The 20,119-nt window shown below is 43.6% G+C and overlaps 1 protein-coding gene across 2 annotated transcripts in view; it reads right to left on the bottom strand.

The window, feature by feature from the left end:
• The window catches only part of CSTPP1 (centriolar satellite-associated tubulin polyglutamylase complex regulator 1), a 124,631-nt gene that overhangs the window by 12,350 nt on the left and 92,162 nt on the right, over window positions 1-20,119 (bottom strand). For both annotated transcript variants that reach the window (XM_063117509.1, XM_063117510.1), the window contains 2 exons: window positions 9,730-9,814; window positions 606-691 (listed from right to left, as the gene is read on the bottom strand). In XM_063117509.1, the coding sequence (XP_062973579.1) occupies window positions 606-691; window positions 9,730-9,814 (171 nt within the window). The remainder of the gene's footprint in view (window positions 1-605; window positions 692-9,729; window positions 9,815-20,119) is intronic.

Genomic DNA, 20,119 nt, shown 5'->3' with positions numbered 1-20,119 from the left:
AAGCTGAGGTCAAGAAAATGTGCTGATGCCCCCCCCCCCCGCCCCCAAATGTACACTGTGCTGTGGCTCTGGGGGAAAAAAAGTCACATGTGCCCTTAGCCCTGAAAATAATTGTCACATGTGCCTGTGGGCCCATGCAGGTTGCCAACCCCGTTAGTAGAAATTACATTTACATGCAGTTCTCTGTCAGGAGGATCCATATTGTAAAACTGCGCTACTGAAAGATCTCCCCAATGAAGACGGCCCTTTCTTCAACTGTCCTCACCAGCAGCCATGCCAGCAGGCTGTACAGAAAGAGAGGAGAGGGGGAGTGGGGCCACACCACCAGTCCTGCTCAAAGACGACTTGATTTTCTCTCTCTTCCCTCCCCATCCCTTCTTGCTTGCGTGTCATGACTTTTTATTATAAGCATGCAGGTCGGGAATGGCTTGTTTTGCTGATTGCGTTTAAGCTGCTCTGGGAGCCTTTTTTGCTGAGGAACGAGATGACAATACAAATGAATAAATAAATATTGTAGAGCAAGGCATTCTTGCTCTGCTGTGTGTGACTTGTCTGTTGCAGCTGTATAATAGTAAGGATTTTAAGTTAAAGTGGGATGGGCTCACCTGAGTAGTAAAACTGGATCTGGAAGGCAAACAGGAAGTCTGAAAAAGACATCAAGCAGTCCACAGCATCATCCATTAGAACAATCCTGGAATTGAGAAAGAGACAGATAGTTCAGTAACAACCTGTTGCTATGCCAGGTAACTCACAGCGAAGGTCAAGTTTAATGGAAGTGAGCCAGGAACGCTCGGAACCACAAAAAGGGCTCATGCTTTGCTCTAGGTTGGCCTACACAGATCTCCCCACGTCAGCCCCAGGGTTTGCACTGGGCCTACCTGATTCCATGGTGTGTGACAAAATGCCCTTAGTGCGCTGTAAAAGTCAAAGAGAAACCTGGAAAGCTGGGTTGCCTTCAGGACCTTGGGAGCTTTCAGGGAACAGTGCTCTAAAACCACTAAACTCTTCCGAGAAGGTAGCGGGGAAGGATGGGGCGAGGGGATCACTGTCCTGACCCCTGAACGTTGGAATCCCACAAAGGTCAGCCCACTCTCCTGCCCAGGCAAGCCCTGCCTAGGAGAAAGAACATGTAATGAAAGGAAGGCATCAGGTCAAACTTTTGACCAGCCTATTTCACACATCCAGCTCTAAACTGGCACAGTCATTAAATGACATCAACTCAAAAATGAAGAAACAGCTGGTTGGAACAGATTTAAAAAACAAAGCAAAAAGAGTGGTTGTTCTGATGCAGAGGAAAAAGCATTCTGCATTCCCCATTCTGTTTGAAGGCGAATATACTAGCAAAGTAGACTCATCATGTAAGGGTGGTGTTGGAATCCTAAAGGGGCAAATGTGCTCTCTTGGTCTGGCAAAAATGGCAACCCGCTCTGCGCATAAAGGCTAAAACTAAAACGAGATTACAGCAACACATTCCTCCTCTTTGCTGCTCCGACCCTGGACAAACACAGCTAATGCTGGTGGGCAGGGAAAGGGCTTTACTGCGCCGATTTATGCTGCTGTTCCAAACAGTGCTGATATTTATTAAACTAACAGAATAAGATGAAAGCTAAACCTGGGGTGCCCTTAGAAAGGATTCAGGAAGGAATCCTTCTGTTCCCTTCATCTCTCAAGAGAGTCTGGAGGATGAAGGCAACAAGCTGAAGCTCCAGGTACAAGTGGCTGATTTGGTGGGGTAGCAGGAGGGATATCAGGCTGCACCGGCGCAAGAGTTGCCTGGGTAGGTCAAATGAGACATCCAAGATGGAGCACCAGGCACTTGTCACTGCCATGGGAAGGGAGATGCGTTTTGTGCTCAGGGTGCCCACGCCTCGTGGGATCTGCAGGGCACCTGGTGCATAAAAACATGCTTGGAGTGCGTAACACAGACAAACAGAGCGTCATCTTTCTCTCTTCAAATCCCGTCTCAAAACCCAGCTTTTCCATGTGGCCTTTTTGCGTAGCCTTCATGTATGTATGTATGTATTTATTTATTTATTTATTACATTTCTATACCGCCCAATAGCCGGAGCTCTCTGGGCGGCTCACAAAAATTAAAAACATTCAAAGTATAAAACAACAGAATAAAACCATAATATAAAATACAATATAAAAGCTCAACCAGATAAAAACAGCAGCAATGCAAAAATTACAAATTTAAAACACCAAGTTAAAATTTATTTATAGACAGTTAAAATACTGGGAGAATAAAAAGGTCTTCACCTGGCGTCTAAAAGCATATAATGTAGGTGCCAAGCGAACCTCCTTAGGGAGCTCATTCCACAGCCGAATGTATCCTCACTCTCAAATGTAACCAGACTTTAAGTCCGTTTAGTGGCAGTCTTCACCCTGCCCTACCCTCAACTGCCCCTCTCTCCACCCCACAGTTGTTCCCCACTGTTGATTTTAGATTGTAAGCTCCCTGAAAGCAGGGACCTAGGATGGTCGTGGGCTCTCCCACACTAGAGGCCTTCAAGAGGCAGCTGGACAGCCATCTGTCAGGAATGCTTTAAGGTGGATTCCTGCATTGAGCAGGGGGGTTGGACTCGATGGCCTTATAGGCCCCGTCCAACTCTACTATTCTATGAGTCTATGATTCTATATTGCCTATGTACCTCTATAAGGGCCATGCCACAATTATGTGATATAAATAATAATCAAAAGCTGCAAGTTCCTGGCACTGTTTCCAATTGCCCACGTGGCGCAAAGGTGTCTTATACTTTAATGATTACAAATTCTGTTTTCAGTCCCAAGATATCTCTTACCTATGGTTTATATACCCAAAGCATGTTTTGTCCCCCCACCCTCTCTTCTGCCAGGTAGCTGGTATTGTGAAACCTCTTTAGAAAATCTATTTTCTCTGGTGCTCCCAACAAGATGTCAGGCAAGCCTATAATGTTTTTTCCTGAGTGAAAATGCTTCTTTGCTCTTGCATTTGTGTCGTGAGGCGAACACAGGACTTCGGAGCCCCATGGTCGCCTCATAACACAGAGTGTTGCCCTGAAACCTCTCAGTGGAGAGTTTCACTGGACTCCAGTCTCCTGTTTCTTTCTTTCTTTCCCTGTTTATTTATTTTGTTTTATTTATTTTATTGCATGTGTATACTGCCCCATAGCCAAAGCTCTCTGGGCGGTTCACATAAGATAAAAACACTTAAAAACAATATACAAAAATTAAAAACACAAAAACATGCAAAATGCACATACATTTAAAACCACTGTAACAACTTTAGAAACGATGAGCCCCCCAAAAAACAGACCCTGGTTCATTACATACTGCTAAATGCTTGGGAGAAGAGAAAAGTCTTGACCTGGCGCCGAAAAGATGACAATGTCAGCGCCAGGTGGGCTTCATCAGGGAGATTGTTTCACAATTGCGGGGCCACCACAGAGAAGGGCCTCTCTCTTGTTGCCGTCCTCCGAGCTTCCCTCGGAGTAGGCACCCAGAGGAGGACCTTAGATGTTGAGCACAGTGTACGGGTAGGTTCATGTTGGAAAAGGCATTCCGCCAGGTATTGTGGTCCCAAGCCGTGTTAAATGCACTGGAGCTAACAGACATGTTTTATGCCAGGTTCTAGCTTGGGCTTCTTGGTTATGGAGCTTATTTGCCAACTGTTCCTTTTTGTCCACATGAAGACCCATACTTGCTCACATAACATAACACACACAAAAGGGATGAGCCTGAGTATAGATACTCAGAGAACCTGCTAGGGCAGCTGGGGCTCCATCACAGCCTGCCTACATACATTCATACATATATGCATGATTTCAATTCACCCTTCATAAAATAGAGATAGACACAGGAGGTGAAAAACTATTTTGCCTACACAAGCACTAAACAGTACGGCAAAAAGGTTGAAGGACCTGTCGGAGAGTCTGGTAACCAGGGCAAACCTCCAAAGCCGGCGCTCACTTTATTGGGGACGGCTTGGTACTACAATTCTCTTGCGCTCGTGAGAGTACTCCTTGGCCCTGGGTCACCACAGCTTACGGAAGGGGCTTGAGAAAGCTGTGCAGCAGGAGCAAGAGACGGAAGAACTACAGGACGTATCTGCGGGAGAGGATTGCCTCCCTTCCACTCGGACCAGCTCAGTTCAGCGAGGCAAATTCAAGCACGCAGAGCAGCTTGAATTAATTATTGCGAAGAAGAAAGACTAAGCCTAAGAGGGTCCCCAGGAGAAAAGCCACTATTTAAAACAAAACCCTTTGAAGATGTCAAAGTGCTTCTGTTTTATTTATTATGTCCCAGAAACCTCCTCCTGCTGCTGCTGTCTAGAGCAGCAGCAGCAGCTCCAGTTCTTAATTCCCACTAATAAGCACGTTACGGAGATTGTCAGTGGCCACATCAAGGAGATGACTTTGAAGCTGGAAGGCAGAGCAACTTCCATCTCCCAGGCAATACAGCGCAGCCACGGGCATCTGAAAGCCCTCGTCAAGCCTTGGAAAGGCTACAGGCCACATCACTGCCTGAAAGCTCAGTCCCTGTCTCTGCCCCTCTGTCAGCCCCCAATAAGGCAAGGAGAGGCTTGAAAGCTCTTGCCAGTACATTTTTATCCCATGGAGGAAGAGGAAGTTCAAGGAAGTAGGCAGCAAACGGACCCTTTCTGAGAGGAGGCCTGCATTAGGGACGTACGGAAATTTTGTTTCAGTTTGCAAGTCATCAACTAGGTACATTTGCAAACCCAAAGCGAACAGGAAAAGCATGCATATCCCTGAACAAGCAATTGTGTTTAGAAAATGTGTATCCTTTGAAAAATACACTTTTTAAACTACACATTTCCCCCCAAAAAATATGCATTTTCATGCAAGTCAATGGGGGAAGTAAGCACTTGGAAAAATGCACGGCTTTCCTATTCGAAATGTGTATTTTCCATGTTCCAACTCAAAGAAAAACGGGTTGCAAACAAAAATGACAGCAAGGACCTGTGCTTTAGACACCAGTGTAATGCTTAGTATATTCTGGGGGCAGTCATTTAATAGAAATGGTTAATAATAATAAAAATAAGTAAGACATTTAGAAAGGGTTGATGGAGGTGCTTGGGAGGGACCCATACTTTGGGGGATGAACAGAAACTCTCTTGCACCGAGGATATGCCTCCCAGGGGACAGGGGAAATGGTTCTGGTAGTGGGTGACTTGATCATTAGAGCCATAGAGAGTTGGTCTGCGACAGGTGTGTAGACCACAGAGTGAATTGCCTGTCTGGTGCCAGGGCTGTGGATGTTACGCATCATTTAGATAGCCTGGTAGAGTCAGCAGCCATGGTGCACATCGGCATCAATGACATGAGGAAATATAGTTGTGAGATCCTGGAAGCCAAATTTAGGTTGCTAGGTAAGAAGTTGAAAGTCAGAACATCTAAATTAGCTTTCCCTGAAATGCTACATGTTCCATATAAAGGGTCAGCTAGAGTGATGAAGGTGAAGGGTCTCAATATATGGATAAGATGTTGCTGTTGTCAGACATAGGGCATCATCAGACGAGCATCTTATTGCACACTCGTTGCTGGGCACTCAGATTTTCATGGGTCCTATTCACAACGTTGTCTGTGTCCCACACGCCTCCCACCCCTTCTAGCCTTCTTCACGCCACAAAAAAAGACCCCAGTAAATCCAAGTTATTTTTGAGACGGAACTTGCCACTATCTCCTGCTGTGTGCAGGAAAAGCAGCGTGATCAAAACGGCCCAGTGAACAGGCCACGTTCCTCTTTTGAAAGAGGAAGTAATGAGGGACAAAAGTGCGGGTGGAGAAGCGACAATAAGGAAACACGATTTTCCCTGGTGTAATGATGCTCACAGAAGAAAACTTTGGGCCGGGCTCCACATCTATCAGACTGTAGGTGCTTAATGTTAAAAAGTTGACAGAGCAGCTTTTAAACTGTCCCTTTGGGGAAAGCCGACAAAAGCTGGGGGGAGTCTGTTTCGGGATGAATCATCTCTGGGGATGAAGATGAAAATATTTTTGATTTCCTGAATGGGACTGGGGGAGAAATAAGTCATGAGAACACAGAGTGTCTCTACATTAAGGGAAATTGTGTTGTTTACCTGGGGCTGTTGTGCCTCCTGGTTCTTGGCACACTTGATATGAGCTGATTACATGGGAGGAGAGGGGCGACAAGGCAGAAGATCCTGCTGTTTTCCAGGGCTCCTTTGAACGTTGAATCGAAGAAGCGCCTCCCTCTCTCCTTCCCTGGTATGTGTGCAAAGGAGGGGAGGGGAAGTCATGTTTTCCTAGGTTAGTTTGTGCCGTACTGTTTTCTCACAGCCCCCAGGAAAGCCAGGGCTTACTTGTAAGTAGATGTAAGATTGTGCTTTAAGCCTGAAGCTTAGGCACCCTTACTTGGGAGTAAGTGCCACAATGGGACTTACTTTTAACACAATGGGTCTTACTTCTGAGTAGACATTTGATCGCATTGCAAGTCTGAAACCTTCAGCACACTTACTTGGGAGTAAGTCCCATTGAACTTAAAGGAATGCTGTTAGTGGGGCTGATGGATCAGATCTGCTTCTCTTTGTTGCAGGGAGGCATTTTGCCCTCTTCTCCCTCGATCACAGACATGGGAAAGTCCTTCCTCAGCAAGTTTATAGCGTAATCCCAGCTTTATACACTGCTGATTTCATGCCATTAGGGTTTATTCCAGTTTTTCTCTAATCTATTTTAAAACAGAATAGCTGTGTTCAGAAGACACCTTAAACCATGGCTTTAACCATGGTGAATAAAGCAAAAGGCCTTATTCACCATGGTTAAAGCTATGGTTTAAGGTGTCTTCTGAACACAGCCTGGCTTTCTGACTTAACCACCATGGTTAAAACCATGGTTTAAGGTGTCTTTTGAATGGGCCCATTAAGTGGTGGGAGGGAGACGTCCCAGCTGATGCCGATGTCATCAAAAGGACGCATAAACTTCCATGAGTGGCCAGTCACGAGTGTGCTTTATTTTGCTCTTGTGAAGAAGCCCAAAGTCAGTAGAATACAGCCATTCAAGAATCCCAAAGGGTCATAAGGGAAATGCACACACCAGAGACATTTGGAGGGGGACACTATGACTAGGTATTTATATGCTAAGGCAAAATGCCTCCTAGCGAAGATCTGGGAGTTGAAGTGCTTGCTTTTAAAGAAGAATATAGATATAACAGTAACCTGATTGAATGGAGAAAACTGTGGGAACAGAAAGCTGGACCAGATGGGCCTTTATTCTGATCCAGGATGGGTCTAATGTTCTTATGCTGAAAATAAAACATCCTGTAGATCAAAGGGTAGTTAGATCTTGCTTGTTTATAAGTTCACCCTACTCTTCCTTCATCATTTCCACTCTTTTATCAATTCCTATCTTCTCTGCCTTCACCTTTCTGTCTAACTCAATCATCCGAAGAGTGTCATGGATAGAAATGGGCCATTATATGATACTCCAACAATCTTTTTTTCAGCAGCAGTGTCAAAACTGTCAGGTGATGGGCGGCAGCGGTAATCAGAGGATGTCTTGGTCCTTGTTGAAATCGCTAAAACCTGCTCACTGCTTCCAATAGATTTGAGGAGGGATCCCGCAGGTATTGATAAGGCTCCCCAACATAGGAATCTACAAAACTACCTGGCACTAAGTGAACTTCCTTTCCACATTCCTCTGGATGAGCTGGCTTCTTATGGTTTAAAGGGGCTGGGAGGATCTGATAAGCAAGTGAGGGGTGGGGCACATCATCTCTCTTTTAACCAAAGCCAAGCTTGAGCAGCCAGGTTTGTGTCACACCTGTGTTCTTACTTCCTGTTCTTTCTGATCACCTGCGTTGTGGAGCTGGGAGCATAGTAAGCCATGGGAGAGAGTGGTTAATATTAACAGAGCATAACTTTAACAAACAATCATAAACCTTTGTTCAATATGTGCTATGCATGTAATTCTGCTATATCCTAATATTTTGCTTCCAGATGAAAAAAAATCTTTTCTTTCCTACTACCTCACAAATCAAAGCAAATATAAGTCACACAGCACACTCAAAGATGAAAGCCTCCAAACTGCCTGTGGCCAGTGTCTTGAAGAGAATTTATTGATACTTGTGGCAACTAGCCGTTCTCTGGAGTTGATGCCCAAATGATACATGTTTGCAACAGACCAATGTCTGTATTACACAATACATGTGTAAAGTGGGGGTAGAATGCAATTTACAAGGCTAAAATGGAACATGCAAGGTGTGTGTTGAACTTGCAGTTTTTCCCCACATGCTTTTCTGCAGCAAGACTTCCCTCCAGTATCAGACCTTGGCTGGAAATATCTGGAAGGATGGACTCTGGGGATGATAGCGGTGGCCAGAGGGTTCAGAATCTTCCACTCACATACCCATTGGCCCTTTAAATCACAGTCCAGACCAGCCTTGCTTTGCACATGAATGGGGCAAACCCACATTTAAAGATGGAGGACTGCCACCATCACATGTAGTTTGGACCTCAGGCTTCCTTTTGCACTGCTGTTGCCTGTGCTCTCTGCCCTGATATTGCGTGATCTCTTTCCTTCCTAGTGTTTGTTATCAACACATAGCAACAGCCTCTGAAAGAGCTCACTGTGCTGTGAAATCATCTCAGCCATGCAGCTTCAAGGATACCGAAAGAGCCGGTGGCTTAGGAATGATTGCTGCCTATGAAATCATAGCCTCCAAGGCTTATCAGTAGGTGCTGCCATGGAGTGGTGGTAACCATCAGTTATAACCCACTCTAAAAGCAACTACCCAGCTGTCAGAGGACTCTGGCAAAGTATGTGAGGAGCACAGACGGCGTGCAGAACCAAACACAAAGCAGAAGTTGCACGGAACAGCGATCCGCTCAGGTTTGTCTTTTTCCAGCTGAGGACGCTAATGGGTCAAAAGGCAAAATAAAATGGGACTTCACACAGAAAAGCAACAATGTGTGGATATGGGAAGTGGGGGGAACGCAGATAAGGATATGAGAAGGTGTAGAGGAGGGAGAGGAAGACAGCTTCAGATTTAAGGCAGTATCAAGTAACCTCACTTGACTAGCTTAGTAGGTGAGAGCAATATTTCAACACAAGGAAGCTCTCAACCCGGCAAGCATAAAGGCAGTGAGATCATCCCCACCTGAGCCTGGGTGCCCCAGAGACACAGACCACATTTTTCTCTCACACCTGCTGTCCCAAAGCCCCCAGCTTGTCTGTCTCCAAGGCACACGCACACAACAGAGGAGTTGTGCAAAGGCTGCCCCCTCAATGGGGCCTCAGCTTTACAATGGCTTTGCAGATTAAATTCCTTGACACCATCATCATGATCATCATGCCTCGTCTCAAATGTATGTATTTAGATTTATAACCCAGTTTGTGGAGACTGTGGACCAGCAACGTGATTCATGACACATTTCCTCATTCGTCCTTGCAGCCACTTTCTGAGGCAGGCCGCTGTTAATCTCGCTTTGCAGAACTGAGCTGCAACATAAGCGCTTCGCTCAGTTAAGATTAACCCATAGGTTCATAGGACTGAACCCAAGTCTAAAGCTCTACTAACTGGCACTTGTTTAAACCAGCAGGGCCAATACAGGTAGCATATGCATTTCTAAAAACATTTCCCACATGGAATAAGTTGCTAGACTATTGCAGAAGGCATCTCATTATTCATACACCCTCTTACAACTGGCAAACAACTTGCCCATAGTCTTGTGAATTTCCTCAAAGGCTTTTGCTAACTTTTATGAAGACTCACCTTGCTGCTTTCTGAGTAAGCTCCATGGGAAAGTCAGGGCAAAGTAACTGAAGTAGGCAGTGGTACTCCTTTGCTGTCAGCAGGTCTGCAACAAAAAGAGGAGGTTCAGCAGAAGAATCTGACTCTGAAGCTGAAGTTCCCCCCATCATTCAGCCTGGGCAATGAGCTTCCTCTTTTAAGCTTTGCTACTGTAACTCTATTCGTAGGGTACCTCATACAGACAGCACTGTGGCTGAACTTCCATTTCATTTCAGTTTTGTCTAGTGGTGGGCCAAAGTGTTCGGTCCAGCTAAATTTGACGGCTGTGGCAAAAATGCCTCTCAAAATTGGATTAATTCTTCAGCAAGTGGTCAACATTCTAAGAAATTAGGGGAGGCAGAGAAAGCCTAACCTTTAAGTATGAGGTGGAGAGGATTCAAAGAAATTTGGAGTGAGTGTGTCTTACTTTTAAAAACAAGGAGGCCAAGCATTTTTCTTTTACTAAAGGGGAAAAAAGGCCTTGTCACTGCTTCCTGCCCCTGCAAACAACACTACATCATGCTATGAGCGTCATCAGACTGGGGGGAAATCGCATTTCCCTACCAATGCTTTGCCCCCTGCTTCTGTCCCACAGTAGGGATGAACAGCTCCCTCTTGATTCACACGGGGAAGAAAGAGGAAGCAAGCAATGACCACGTGGCCCATTCGGTGGGAGTTTTTATCACACTGCTTCTCCTGCCCACAGAAGGAAATGGAGGCATGTTTCATTAAAGAAAAAAATATCAGGTTTTCTGGGGCTTTTTTTGTGACAGAAAAACAAGCAGAAAGAGGAGATGTGCAGGAGGTGGACAACGTCGTGAAAAGGACCTGCAAAAATCCGTGAGCGGCCAGTAACGAGTGTGCGATAAAACACTCATCTGATGATGCTCATAGCATTGTTCCCAGGAGCATTCTTGGTGGGAAAAGACAGCTGGCCCCATTGTGGGGTGGTTGTGGTTGTTTTCGGTAAAAGGAAGAAAAACCCACTATCATCTCATATTTAAAGGCAAGTTACCACTGCCTACATTTCTTAGAATTTCATCTCCTTCCCAAAGACCCTGAATATCTCCTCAGTTCTCTGATGTCTAATAATATCTGGATAATGGCTCCACATTCTCAGATGACTAATTCTCTCTCTCTCAGTTTTAGTTTTGTCTCTCACTGTCCAGAAACAAATCTTCTTTCCCCCCACTCATATGTGCTCCAGGCTTCAAAAAATTACAGGCTTGATTGTTAAATCCAAACAATTCACCATTTTATCCAGGTGGTAGAAAGATGAGTAGCTTGAAGTGGGATTGCGAATTTGCTAGGTAATTATGTAGCCAGGCTTAGTGAAAAGAAATTAGCTGATTAGCTCCTGAGTACTCATGTGCTTGCGGAGTAAAAAACACCACTGACGTAACACTTAACCCAGGTGGGACTCCACTAGCACAAGGAGAGAAATTGTCAGAGTTGGAGTGGAAGCATGGCAGGGAGGAGTGAAAACTAGATTGGAATCCTATGTTCACACACATACACAATTACACCTGTAAAAAGAGGTTGCATCAGTTAAAACACTCCCATCAGAATCAATGGAGAATTCTTGACAACTTCACCTTCATCTCTTAGTGCTCTGCTCCCCTTTCCCCCTCTGCTGTGATGAAGAATATGATTCTGATTATCTTTGTAGCCAATTATGTAACGTCAATGGAAGCATACAATCCCCAACAAGGGAACATAGCCTATATAAGTTGAAAATTTGTTGATAATGATGGAGAGAATTGGGAAAGAACATTTAGCACAAAGGGAACATATTACACAAACAATGATTAGCCAAGGCCAACATGAAATATAAGAATGGGCAGATGGACAACTCTAACATGTTCTCAAACCCCTTCCATGTAACACAACATTCTAATATATTTGTGCTATCTCTTCTTCTGGCTTGTCCTCTAACCTCATTAAGAACATAAGAGCTATGCTGTATCAGAACAAGGGTCCATATAGTCCAGCATTCTGTTCACACACTGGCCAACCAGCAGCCTACTGGAAACTCACAAGCAGGACATGAATGCAACAGCACCCTCCTGCCCATGTTCCCCAGCAACTGGTGTACATAGGTATACTGCCTCTGATACTGGAGGTAGCATATAGCCATGAGGACTAGTAGCCATTGATATCCTTCTCCTCCATGCATTTGTCCATTCCCTCTCTAAAGCCATCCAAATTGATGGTCATCATTACATCTTGTGGAAGTGTCCTGGTGGCTTGACTCCATGCTAATCATACAGGTATTATTATTTGCAAAACAAAAACAGGAGGTAGAATGATGTGATGTAGACTGTACTCATTCATCAGAAAAAAAACTGCCAGTCTGGATGATCACTTACTGAGTGCTAATGTAGCAATGAACCATGAGGTAAAAGTTCCTGAATCCAAGACTACTGGTTGGGCAGGTAAGACATTATCCCTCAGCATCAGCCTCCTCCTCCATATTTCTAATACAGGGGTAATGGTCTACCTTACAGAGTTGTTGATAGAACGGGCAGACAATAGGCCCTATGAGCTCACACAGTGTTTCAGAAGCTGTACACAGGGATTAGGATCATGTTTATCATCAGAGTTTGCAAAATGTTCCTGCATCTGGCGAGTGGAACATCTGCTTCTTTCACAACCTATAGCCTTCTTCCTCCACCCCTACAGTCCAAATGCTCCTTATATACTCACACCTCTCCTCCTGCCATCACACTGCTCTCTGCCAAAAGCTATTCAAAAATTCTGTTAAAATGCAAGTATGCGCTGCATTGAGTTACATAAGCCTATGTACGTAAGTTGCACTGCTTGCCTTAGTTTATTTCACAGAACATGTTTTCTTACTGCAGAGTTTAGATTTCTTTTCAACAAAATCTGAACTGTCTTCAACAAAGAAAATGAGCAGGGCTGCAATGCTATGCACACTTTCTTGGGATGAAACTCTACTAAACACAGAGGGACTTACTTCTGAGGAAACATGAATAGGATTGCAGTGTAAAATGAATGCCTGATATAGGAATTCTGGTCCAAAGCAGAAGAGACAGGAAATAAGCCGAGGGCCAAACTAGATGTTAGATGCAGATGCATGTTGTAACATTTTAGCAATGCCCCCTTTTAAACAGGAAACGTCACTTCTGCAGGGGCAAACAGGATTGAAGGTGTGTGCGGGAGGGGTTCCTTAAGCCCGTTCCCCACCAGCCATTATCCCACTTCAAATAGGCCCCCAGTGTTTTTTATCCTTGTGGAGTTCCAAAATCATTTGCCAGGGCAAACATATCATTGAAACCCTGTGAGAGGAAAAATGCTACTTGTGAGGGGAAAGCTAGTAGTCAGAATGTGGTGGGCAGTAAAGAGGTTCACCACCACCACCACCCCATGTGTCTGTCTGTGCGCACTTACAAACTGATCACAGTTGGGTCCCTGAAACATCTTTCCTGTTATATATTAAAAAGGGGGGAAGGCCATCATGGCAGACACATCCAACATGTGTCCTGAGGAGTCCTCTGAATTAACAGTTGCTTAAATTTGTTTTAAAAATCACTGGCATGGTAATATCCAGTACCACATGCTTGGAAAACCATCCAAGCAACATCTGGCAGCATTAGTAAAGGCAAACAAGATCTAGGGACATGTATGAAGAAGTAAGGAGTATAAACCCACAGGCATTATTACTTTGGCATCCAGAAAGGCAGCTGGATGGCCTCTGCTGGAATTCTGTGTGCAAATCTGGTCACTATATTAAAGGAAGGCAAAAGAGACAGGATCCAAAATACACAAGACAGCCAACCAAATTATTCATCTCTTAGAGAGTTGCTTTGTGAGAGACTGGCAAAGAACAGCCTCTGTGGTTCAGAAGGGGAGTGGGGAGGGAGACTAAAGAGGTGAAGCTCAGGGACATTTATGGGCTCTAAAGAGAATGGAAACATATTGATGTCAAAAAGCTGTTCATGATTGCATGTTCCCTGTCCAAAAGCCTGTGGACTGAAGTTAAGGAGAGGGCTGGCTGAACAGCAGTAATTTTGCTGTATTTCTATATACAGAAAAATGTAAAGTATGGGAAAAAAGCCAGTGGTAGAACTAGAGCCAGGAAGCAGGCATAGAGTGACTCCAAGGGGCACTAAATGAGAGGATATGGCTGGAACTCTTTTGCTCATTTATTACCCCTCTACTGATCACCTATTTGCTTGCTCCAATATTTAATTAATGTGGATAGGATCCAAAATGAACTGTACATGTGCGCAAAGCATTTATGGGCATACATCAGTTTTCCTTTCTGTTGTCAGTAGTCCATGCCTTATCCAATGATGCCTCAGAGGTTCCCCTGGCATCCAGGAGAGGCTTTTCAGGGGAAGGGGCTGCAGTAGGAAGGGAGGTCCTGGAAAGCTGATGTGCATGAAATTGCTTAGATCCTGGCCTATATTTCTAACTTGAGTATCATCATGGGGCCTCCATTCTACAAAGTTTAAGCAGATTAGGTGCTCTATCATGGGTCTCGCTTACAATTGTTGAATAGCTGCTTAAACTCGACATGTTTACGGCACACCCATGTATGGACAAAACATTTGAAGAATGAACAAAAGCCAGAGTACAAGATCTTTTCAGGGATGTTGGCTGCATTCAGCTTCTCCCCCACTCATCCTGTCTTCTTTTGTGGCAGGAGATGAAGGGGAATCAGGTCTTTCTGGCTACAAATCCAGAAGATGGGGCTTTTCCTTCTCCAGCTCCTCTTTGCTAACATGGGTACAGAGTATGTTTGCACTCCAGATTCAATCTAAACCTTCTGCACTGAATTTTAATAAATGGATATTTCCTGGGTTCCAATGACTGTACAAAGCAGCCATGACTAAGGAGTCTGAAAACTTGACACCATCTCAAGAGAGACATGGGGGTGGGGTGGGGACTTATTGCCCTAGCAAAGTTTATAGAAGCAGGTGTGGTTCTGTAGGAGTATCCCCCAAGCAGCAGCAGCTGTGTGTGTTTATGTATTATCCTGTGTTGGACGCTAATTCCTGGGGATTGATTCTCAGTAAAATGATATCAAAGCATTTTCCTTTAGCTCCATTACCGTCCCGTTTTTATTTATTTATTAATCCTCAGAAGTGTAGAAGCCTTTCTGTTATAAGGAAAATGCTCAGTGGATTCTCTGTTGAGGAGAACAAGACGATGAAATGCTAAATATTTCTTTTACTTGTCTCTTTTGTTGTGAAGCAGTCTTAAAAAATGGCAAATTCTGTGCAGAGATTGTGGAAAAGTAAGCAAGCAAGACTTTTTCTTTTTTTTTGGCTTGATTGGAGAGTGTGTGTGCTCCCCTACCCTTCCACCACACAAGTAATGTCATACTTACAATGTTCGTTTCTCTGAACTGTGGCATAGATATGGAGCACCCACATGAAATGTGATTTGGTGGACACCATGGGTGGATGGGAAGGAAGCATGATCAGAAGGAAGCATGTTAGTACCACCACAACACATGTAGACAGGGGGGAAGCATTGCCCAGTCCACCACATAAAGAATTCTGCCAGCCCATAAGGTGTCTGAAATGGGTCACTGCCTGCATGTTTCCAGACTTTTATCTGCAGATGGGAGGGCTAGGAAGCTGCTATTTGAGAATCTTGAGGCAGAGTCCTTTAAAAACGCCAAACCTTCCTATAGTCCTTGTGGCATGACTTAGGAACAATAAATGCTTCAGTGTGTCCAAGGAAATTCTACACAGGTCTTATGTGGTTCTGTGGATAGCATCCTTGATTTGAAGCTAGCTATAAACAAGTCTATTATACATCCCAGCTCAACTGTAAAGTTTTTTCAACATAAGATACTGGAAGGCTATTCTCATTTGCATCTGATTACCTTACCTGAGCACATCTAGTCACCTAGCTCATTTTATGAATCCAAATAATGTACTCTGTGCATGCAACACACATGAAGGTACCATACATTACTTCATATTTCAGTGGAAAAGCCACAGTGTAAACCATGGCTAACCACAACAGGAGCTCACCGTCTTGTATTTTACAAGAAATAAATACACTAGTAAAACATTTTTATCATGTGATCATTCTAGGATAAAGTCATCACTCACTGTTCAATTATTTTGTGAGTATAGCCTAAGAACATGACACAATTTATGACTCCAAATAAAGTTAGCTATACAGCTGCAGGTGAATTCCACATGGATTTTAATCCTTCATAGGAATTTAGATCATTATTAAGAGATATTACGGAAAGTTCCAGTTGTTGCAAAACAGAAAGATGGCCAGATGTTTTCTTTATGACTTCAAATTATGTCCACCTTAATACCTATATTTTAATAAGAAGTGGGAAGGAGGTTGCAGGAATTTCTAATATCGTAACTATTACAGCATCGCTGTACTCCAAAATAGATAAACATGATTCTTCATTGCGTGATCTATAGAGAGATCTCATGCTTGAATTGCTCACTGAGGCAGGAATTCATTTATACTTAATTTTGAGTATTTTCAATACTTTTTATGTCTGTTATCTATTAGGGAGTACTTTCTCCTAGTTCAAAAGTGTTGTTTGCCACCACTTTCTTCTGACCAAGATTCACAATTTCCCATTGGATAATTCTGGTCATTTTGTGGACATCAGAAGAGTGCTACTGCAGACAGTGATGAAGTAATAGCCAATAAGATTTCCACTGATATACACATCTGTACCCTGATGACAAGTACACGCAGGGAAAATGCTGGATATAAACACTACTATTTTAGGGTTCTCATTCATAGAATCATAGAATAGTAGAGTTGGAAGGGGCCTATAAAGCCATCAAGTCCAACCCCCTGCACATTGCAGGAATCCACCTTAAAGCATTCCTGACAGATGGTTGATTGTTGATGTGATAATGTGGATACATCAACAGATTGTTGATGTGATAATGTGGATAAATGTCTCAAAGTTTATATAACCCAGGGGTGTTCAAACTCTTTCAGCTCGAGGGCCAAATTCGGGGCACTTAACTATCAAGGTAACAAATACCTACTGTGACATAAGAAGGCCTGTTGTAGACCTCAATGAACTGAAATAGGTGACCAAGACTTACTGGCTTTAAGAGACTCACTTGACAAGGCTAAGAGCACATGAAAGGCAGTGTAGTTCCTTCAGAGGCCACTTAACTAAATTTCAAATATTTACAATGATCCAAACAATTATGTGGCTTAATTCCTTATTCAATTGGAAATCCATATCAATTCGGGGTAGAGGTATACCCCACTGATACTTCAAGGGGAGGAGAATGAATTTACCCACATTCTCCTCCATCCCCTGTACTCTGGGCAAGTTAGCAACTATCTAGGATTGTCTTGGCCAAGCCTTTGTTCTTTCTTCTCCCTCTTCTTCTTTTCAATGAGTGCTAGATCAACCTATGTAGACTCCCAACACTGTGATGATGCCTCATGGAACTTCTTGGCGTGTTATTTCCCCTGTCCGTTGGTGGCTGCAAAAGCAAACCCTAAGACCATTGAGTTCTCTTTTCTCCCCATGTCCTCTCCATTGCTCCTGGAGGATTCTGCCCAGACTCAATAAGACCCCTGCCACGCTCAGAATGTGGGATAGGGTTCACCAATAAGTAATATCATTTTCTGTGCTAAATTACCCATTACACAGGGAAGGATCACCACAGCCCTTAAGAGTTGATTACTGCTTTCCATTTAACCGTGATGATGTCACTGAAAGCCATATGGGAAAGTAGCATTTGCTTGTTGACCTATTCAGTCTGCCAAGGGCTGCTCGGAATAAACAAAAGCAGTTTTGGTACATGGCCACACTGCTCCTTCCTGTCTCTAGGGCCCTAAAGCCACAGTCCAGGCCACAGTCAAGTCAACAGTGCGCATTGCTTTTCTACAGAGAAAGACATGGAAGGATGAAGAAAGATATTGGACAAAAACTGGAACCAATGGATACCACAAATTACCATTTCTAAATGTTCAGTCACAAACCCCCCATGTTAAAGGGACCACAATTGTGACCCAAACAATATGCAAGCCAAAACAATAAAGCATTCCACTCTGTCCTCCTAGCCTCTGATACCACCCATGAACTCCAAAAGGCATGGAGTCAAATTGCAAGTTCAAATGCTATCTAAAAGAGAGAGCCAGTGTGGTGTAGTGGGCTAGAGTGTCAGACTGGGAGTCAGGGGATCTGGGTTCTAGTCCCCACTCGGCCATGGAAAATCACTGAGTGACTTTGGGCCAGTCACAGACTCTCAGCCCAACCCACCTCGCAGGATTGTTGTTATGAGGATAAAATGGAGCGGAGGAGGATTGTGTACGTCACCTTGGGTTCATCGCAGGAAAAAAGGCAGGATATAAACGCAATAATAAATAAATAAATAAATAGTTTCAAATGCTTTAAAAAGTTTAGGTAATGGGAACATATGTCATGACCAAGTCCATTTCTAGGCTCAATTGAAAATTCTATTGCTTGCCTTGCTTGGAGCCTGGGTACCTGAAGGATTGCCTTCTCCAATATGAGTCTGTCCATTCATGGATATAATCTTCAGACGTCTCTGCCTGGTGCCTCTGCCATTTAAGGAATTCAGAGGGTGATGGGAAAAGAGGCTTCTCAGTGGTGGCACCCCACTGATTTCCCCAGTGAAGCTCATTTGACATCTTTTTGATGCCAGATGAAATCCCTTTTATTTTCTCAGTCCTTTTAACTCTCAGTGTTATCTCTGCTCTTTTAGGTTGTTTTTGTCTGGTTTTAATGGGATTTTAAAAATCCGCACAGAGACCCATGCACAGTCATGGAGGTATTCTCCAATGGCTGTGCATGGATTAACTTCTTCCATGCATGGCTGGTGTGAGGGCACTATCAACACTCCACTCCATGACTGGTGTGTCTCCACAATGTGATGATGGATTCTGTGGGAATTGCTATCTGTATTGCTACATTTCCTGCTACTTGTAGTGCTGTCATTCTCAACATTTCTACCGACATGCATAGGATTCAGACTAATGTATGCTGAAATTATACACAGCAAGCCCATTAGATTGCTCTGTTAAGGTTCTAGAGCAAAGTGCTCTTCACTCTCAAACACTTTGGGGTTTATTTACCCAAAGACAAAAAGGTACCTTGTTTGTACAAATTCCTCTCTATTTTTTCTATGAATGAAGATTTCTAGAACAAAGATACTGTGATAAAGAACCAAATTTAAAAACTCGGCTGGTAGTAAGTCACATGATTCACAAAGCTGACTAAGTTGCTACATAAGATTGATTTATCTACCTTATAGATCTTGGCTCCTTGAAAATGCAAATATTTGTGTGACATCATTCAACAGGACTTTGTGAGTTCCCCTTTTTTGCATTGTTTTTCAACTTTACTCTCAATTGTGTAATGTTGTTATATTTTTAATTTTTCTTCTTTGTTGTTATTGGATTCTCTTTTATAGTTTCTTGGCCACTATTGGAAACAGGATATTAGATTAGATGAACTCTTATTCTGATCCAGCAGAGTTCTTCTAATGTTCTTAAACTCAAAGAAGCTGCAGATCCCAGGATGCACTGCAATTTTTTGGCTCAGAGAGCAGACCAGTGCCAGTAAAAGAGTGAAATGTAACTGGGCACAGTTAAGTCACATGACTTTATAGCTTATTAAGATGTCATGGACAAACCATGGTCAGGAATGCACTCTGTGATCATGCACTCACTCACTCTTCCATTTGCAAACCTTGGTTCCCTCCTGCACTTCCTGACTTGTGGTAACCAGTTTGCCATGACATCTAAACTGGACAAACTATTGTAACTGCTAACCATAGTTTGCATCCAAACTAGAATCAGAAGCCACAATATAAGTAGATTCCCAGATCTGGTCTGGAGGCAAATTATTTAGAGAAAGTCATAGAGACGGTTCACACATAGTGAGAAGTGACCATGGGTGAATTTCCCCATGGGCATCTCATTGTAGTACTAGCTGCCATTTTGAAAATGTTAAGACATGGCAGGGCCCATGCCACGACTTGTCGTTATGTGTGAACCAGGAAAGGGTGGGTTCTTGGGGTGGTTAACAAGCTACTCACAACTCTAAAACAGACTATGGGTTCTGCGTGGCTTGTTAACCACCCCAATGACCTACCCTCAATGGGTTCACACCATGGTGTGACCCCTCCATGGCTTGATTTTTCAAAATGCAAAACAGCAAATCCTGCAGGAAAATTCACACATGATGGCATGTCATTATATGTAAACCAGGTCAGAGTTTGGCCAATCCAGACATCATAGCAAACAATGATTAACATCAACAAGAAAGTGCTGGAGGGAACTGGGTCATGCAAGAGGAAGGGGGAGATAAGAGTATGGAACACACTCAATGGCCAAAGCATGGTTTGGCTGTGACATCTGA

The sequence above is a fragment of the Elgaria multicarinata genome, chromosome 2 (assembly GCF_023053635.1).
Source record: "Elgaria multicarinata webbii isolate HBS135686 ecotype San Diego chromosome 2, rElgMul1.1.pri, whole genome shotgun sequence".
Taxonomy (NCBI): Eukaryota; Metazoa; Chordata; class Lepidosauria; order Squamata; family Anguidae; genus Elgaria; species Elgaria multicarinata.
This window is presented reverse-complemented; position numbering and strand designations above follow the sequence as displayed.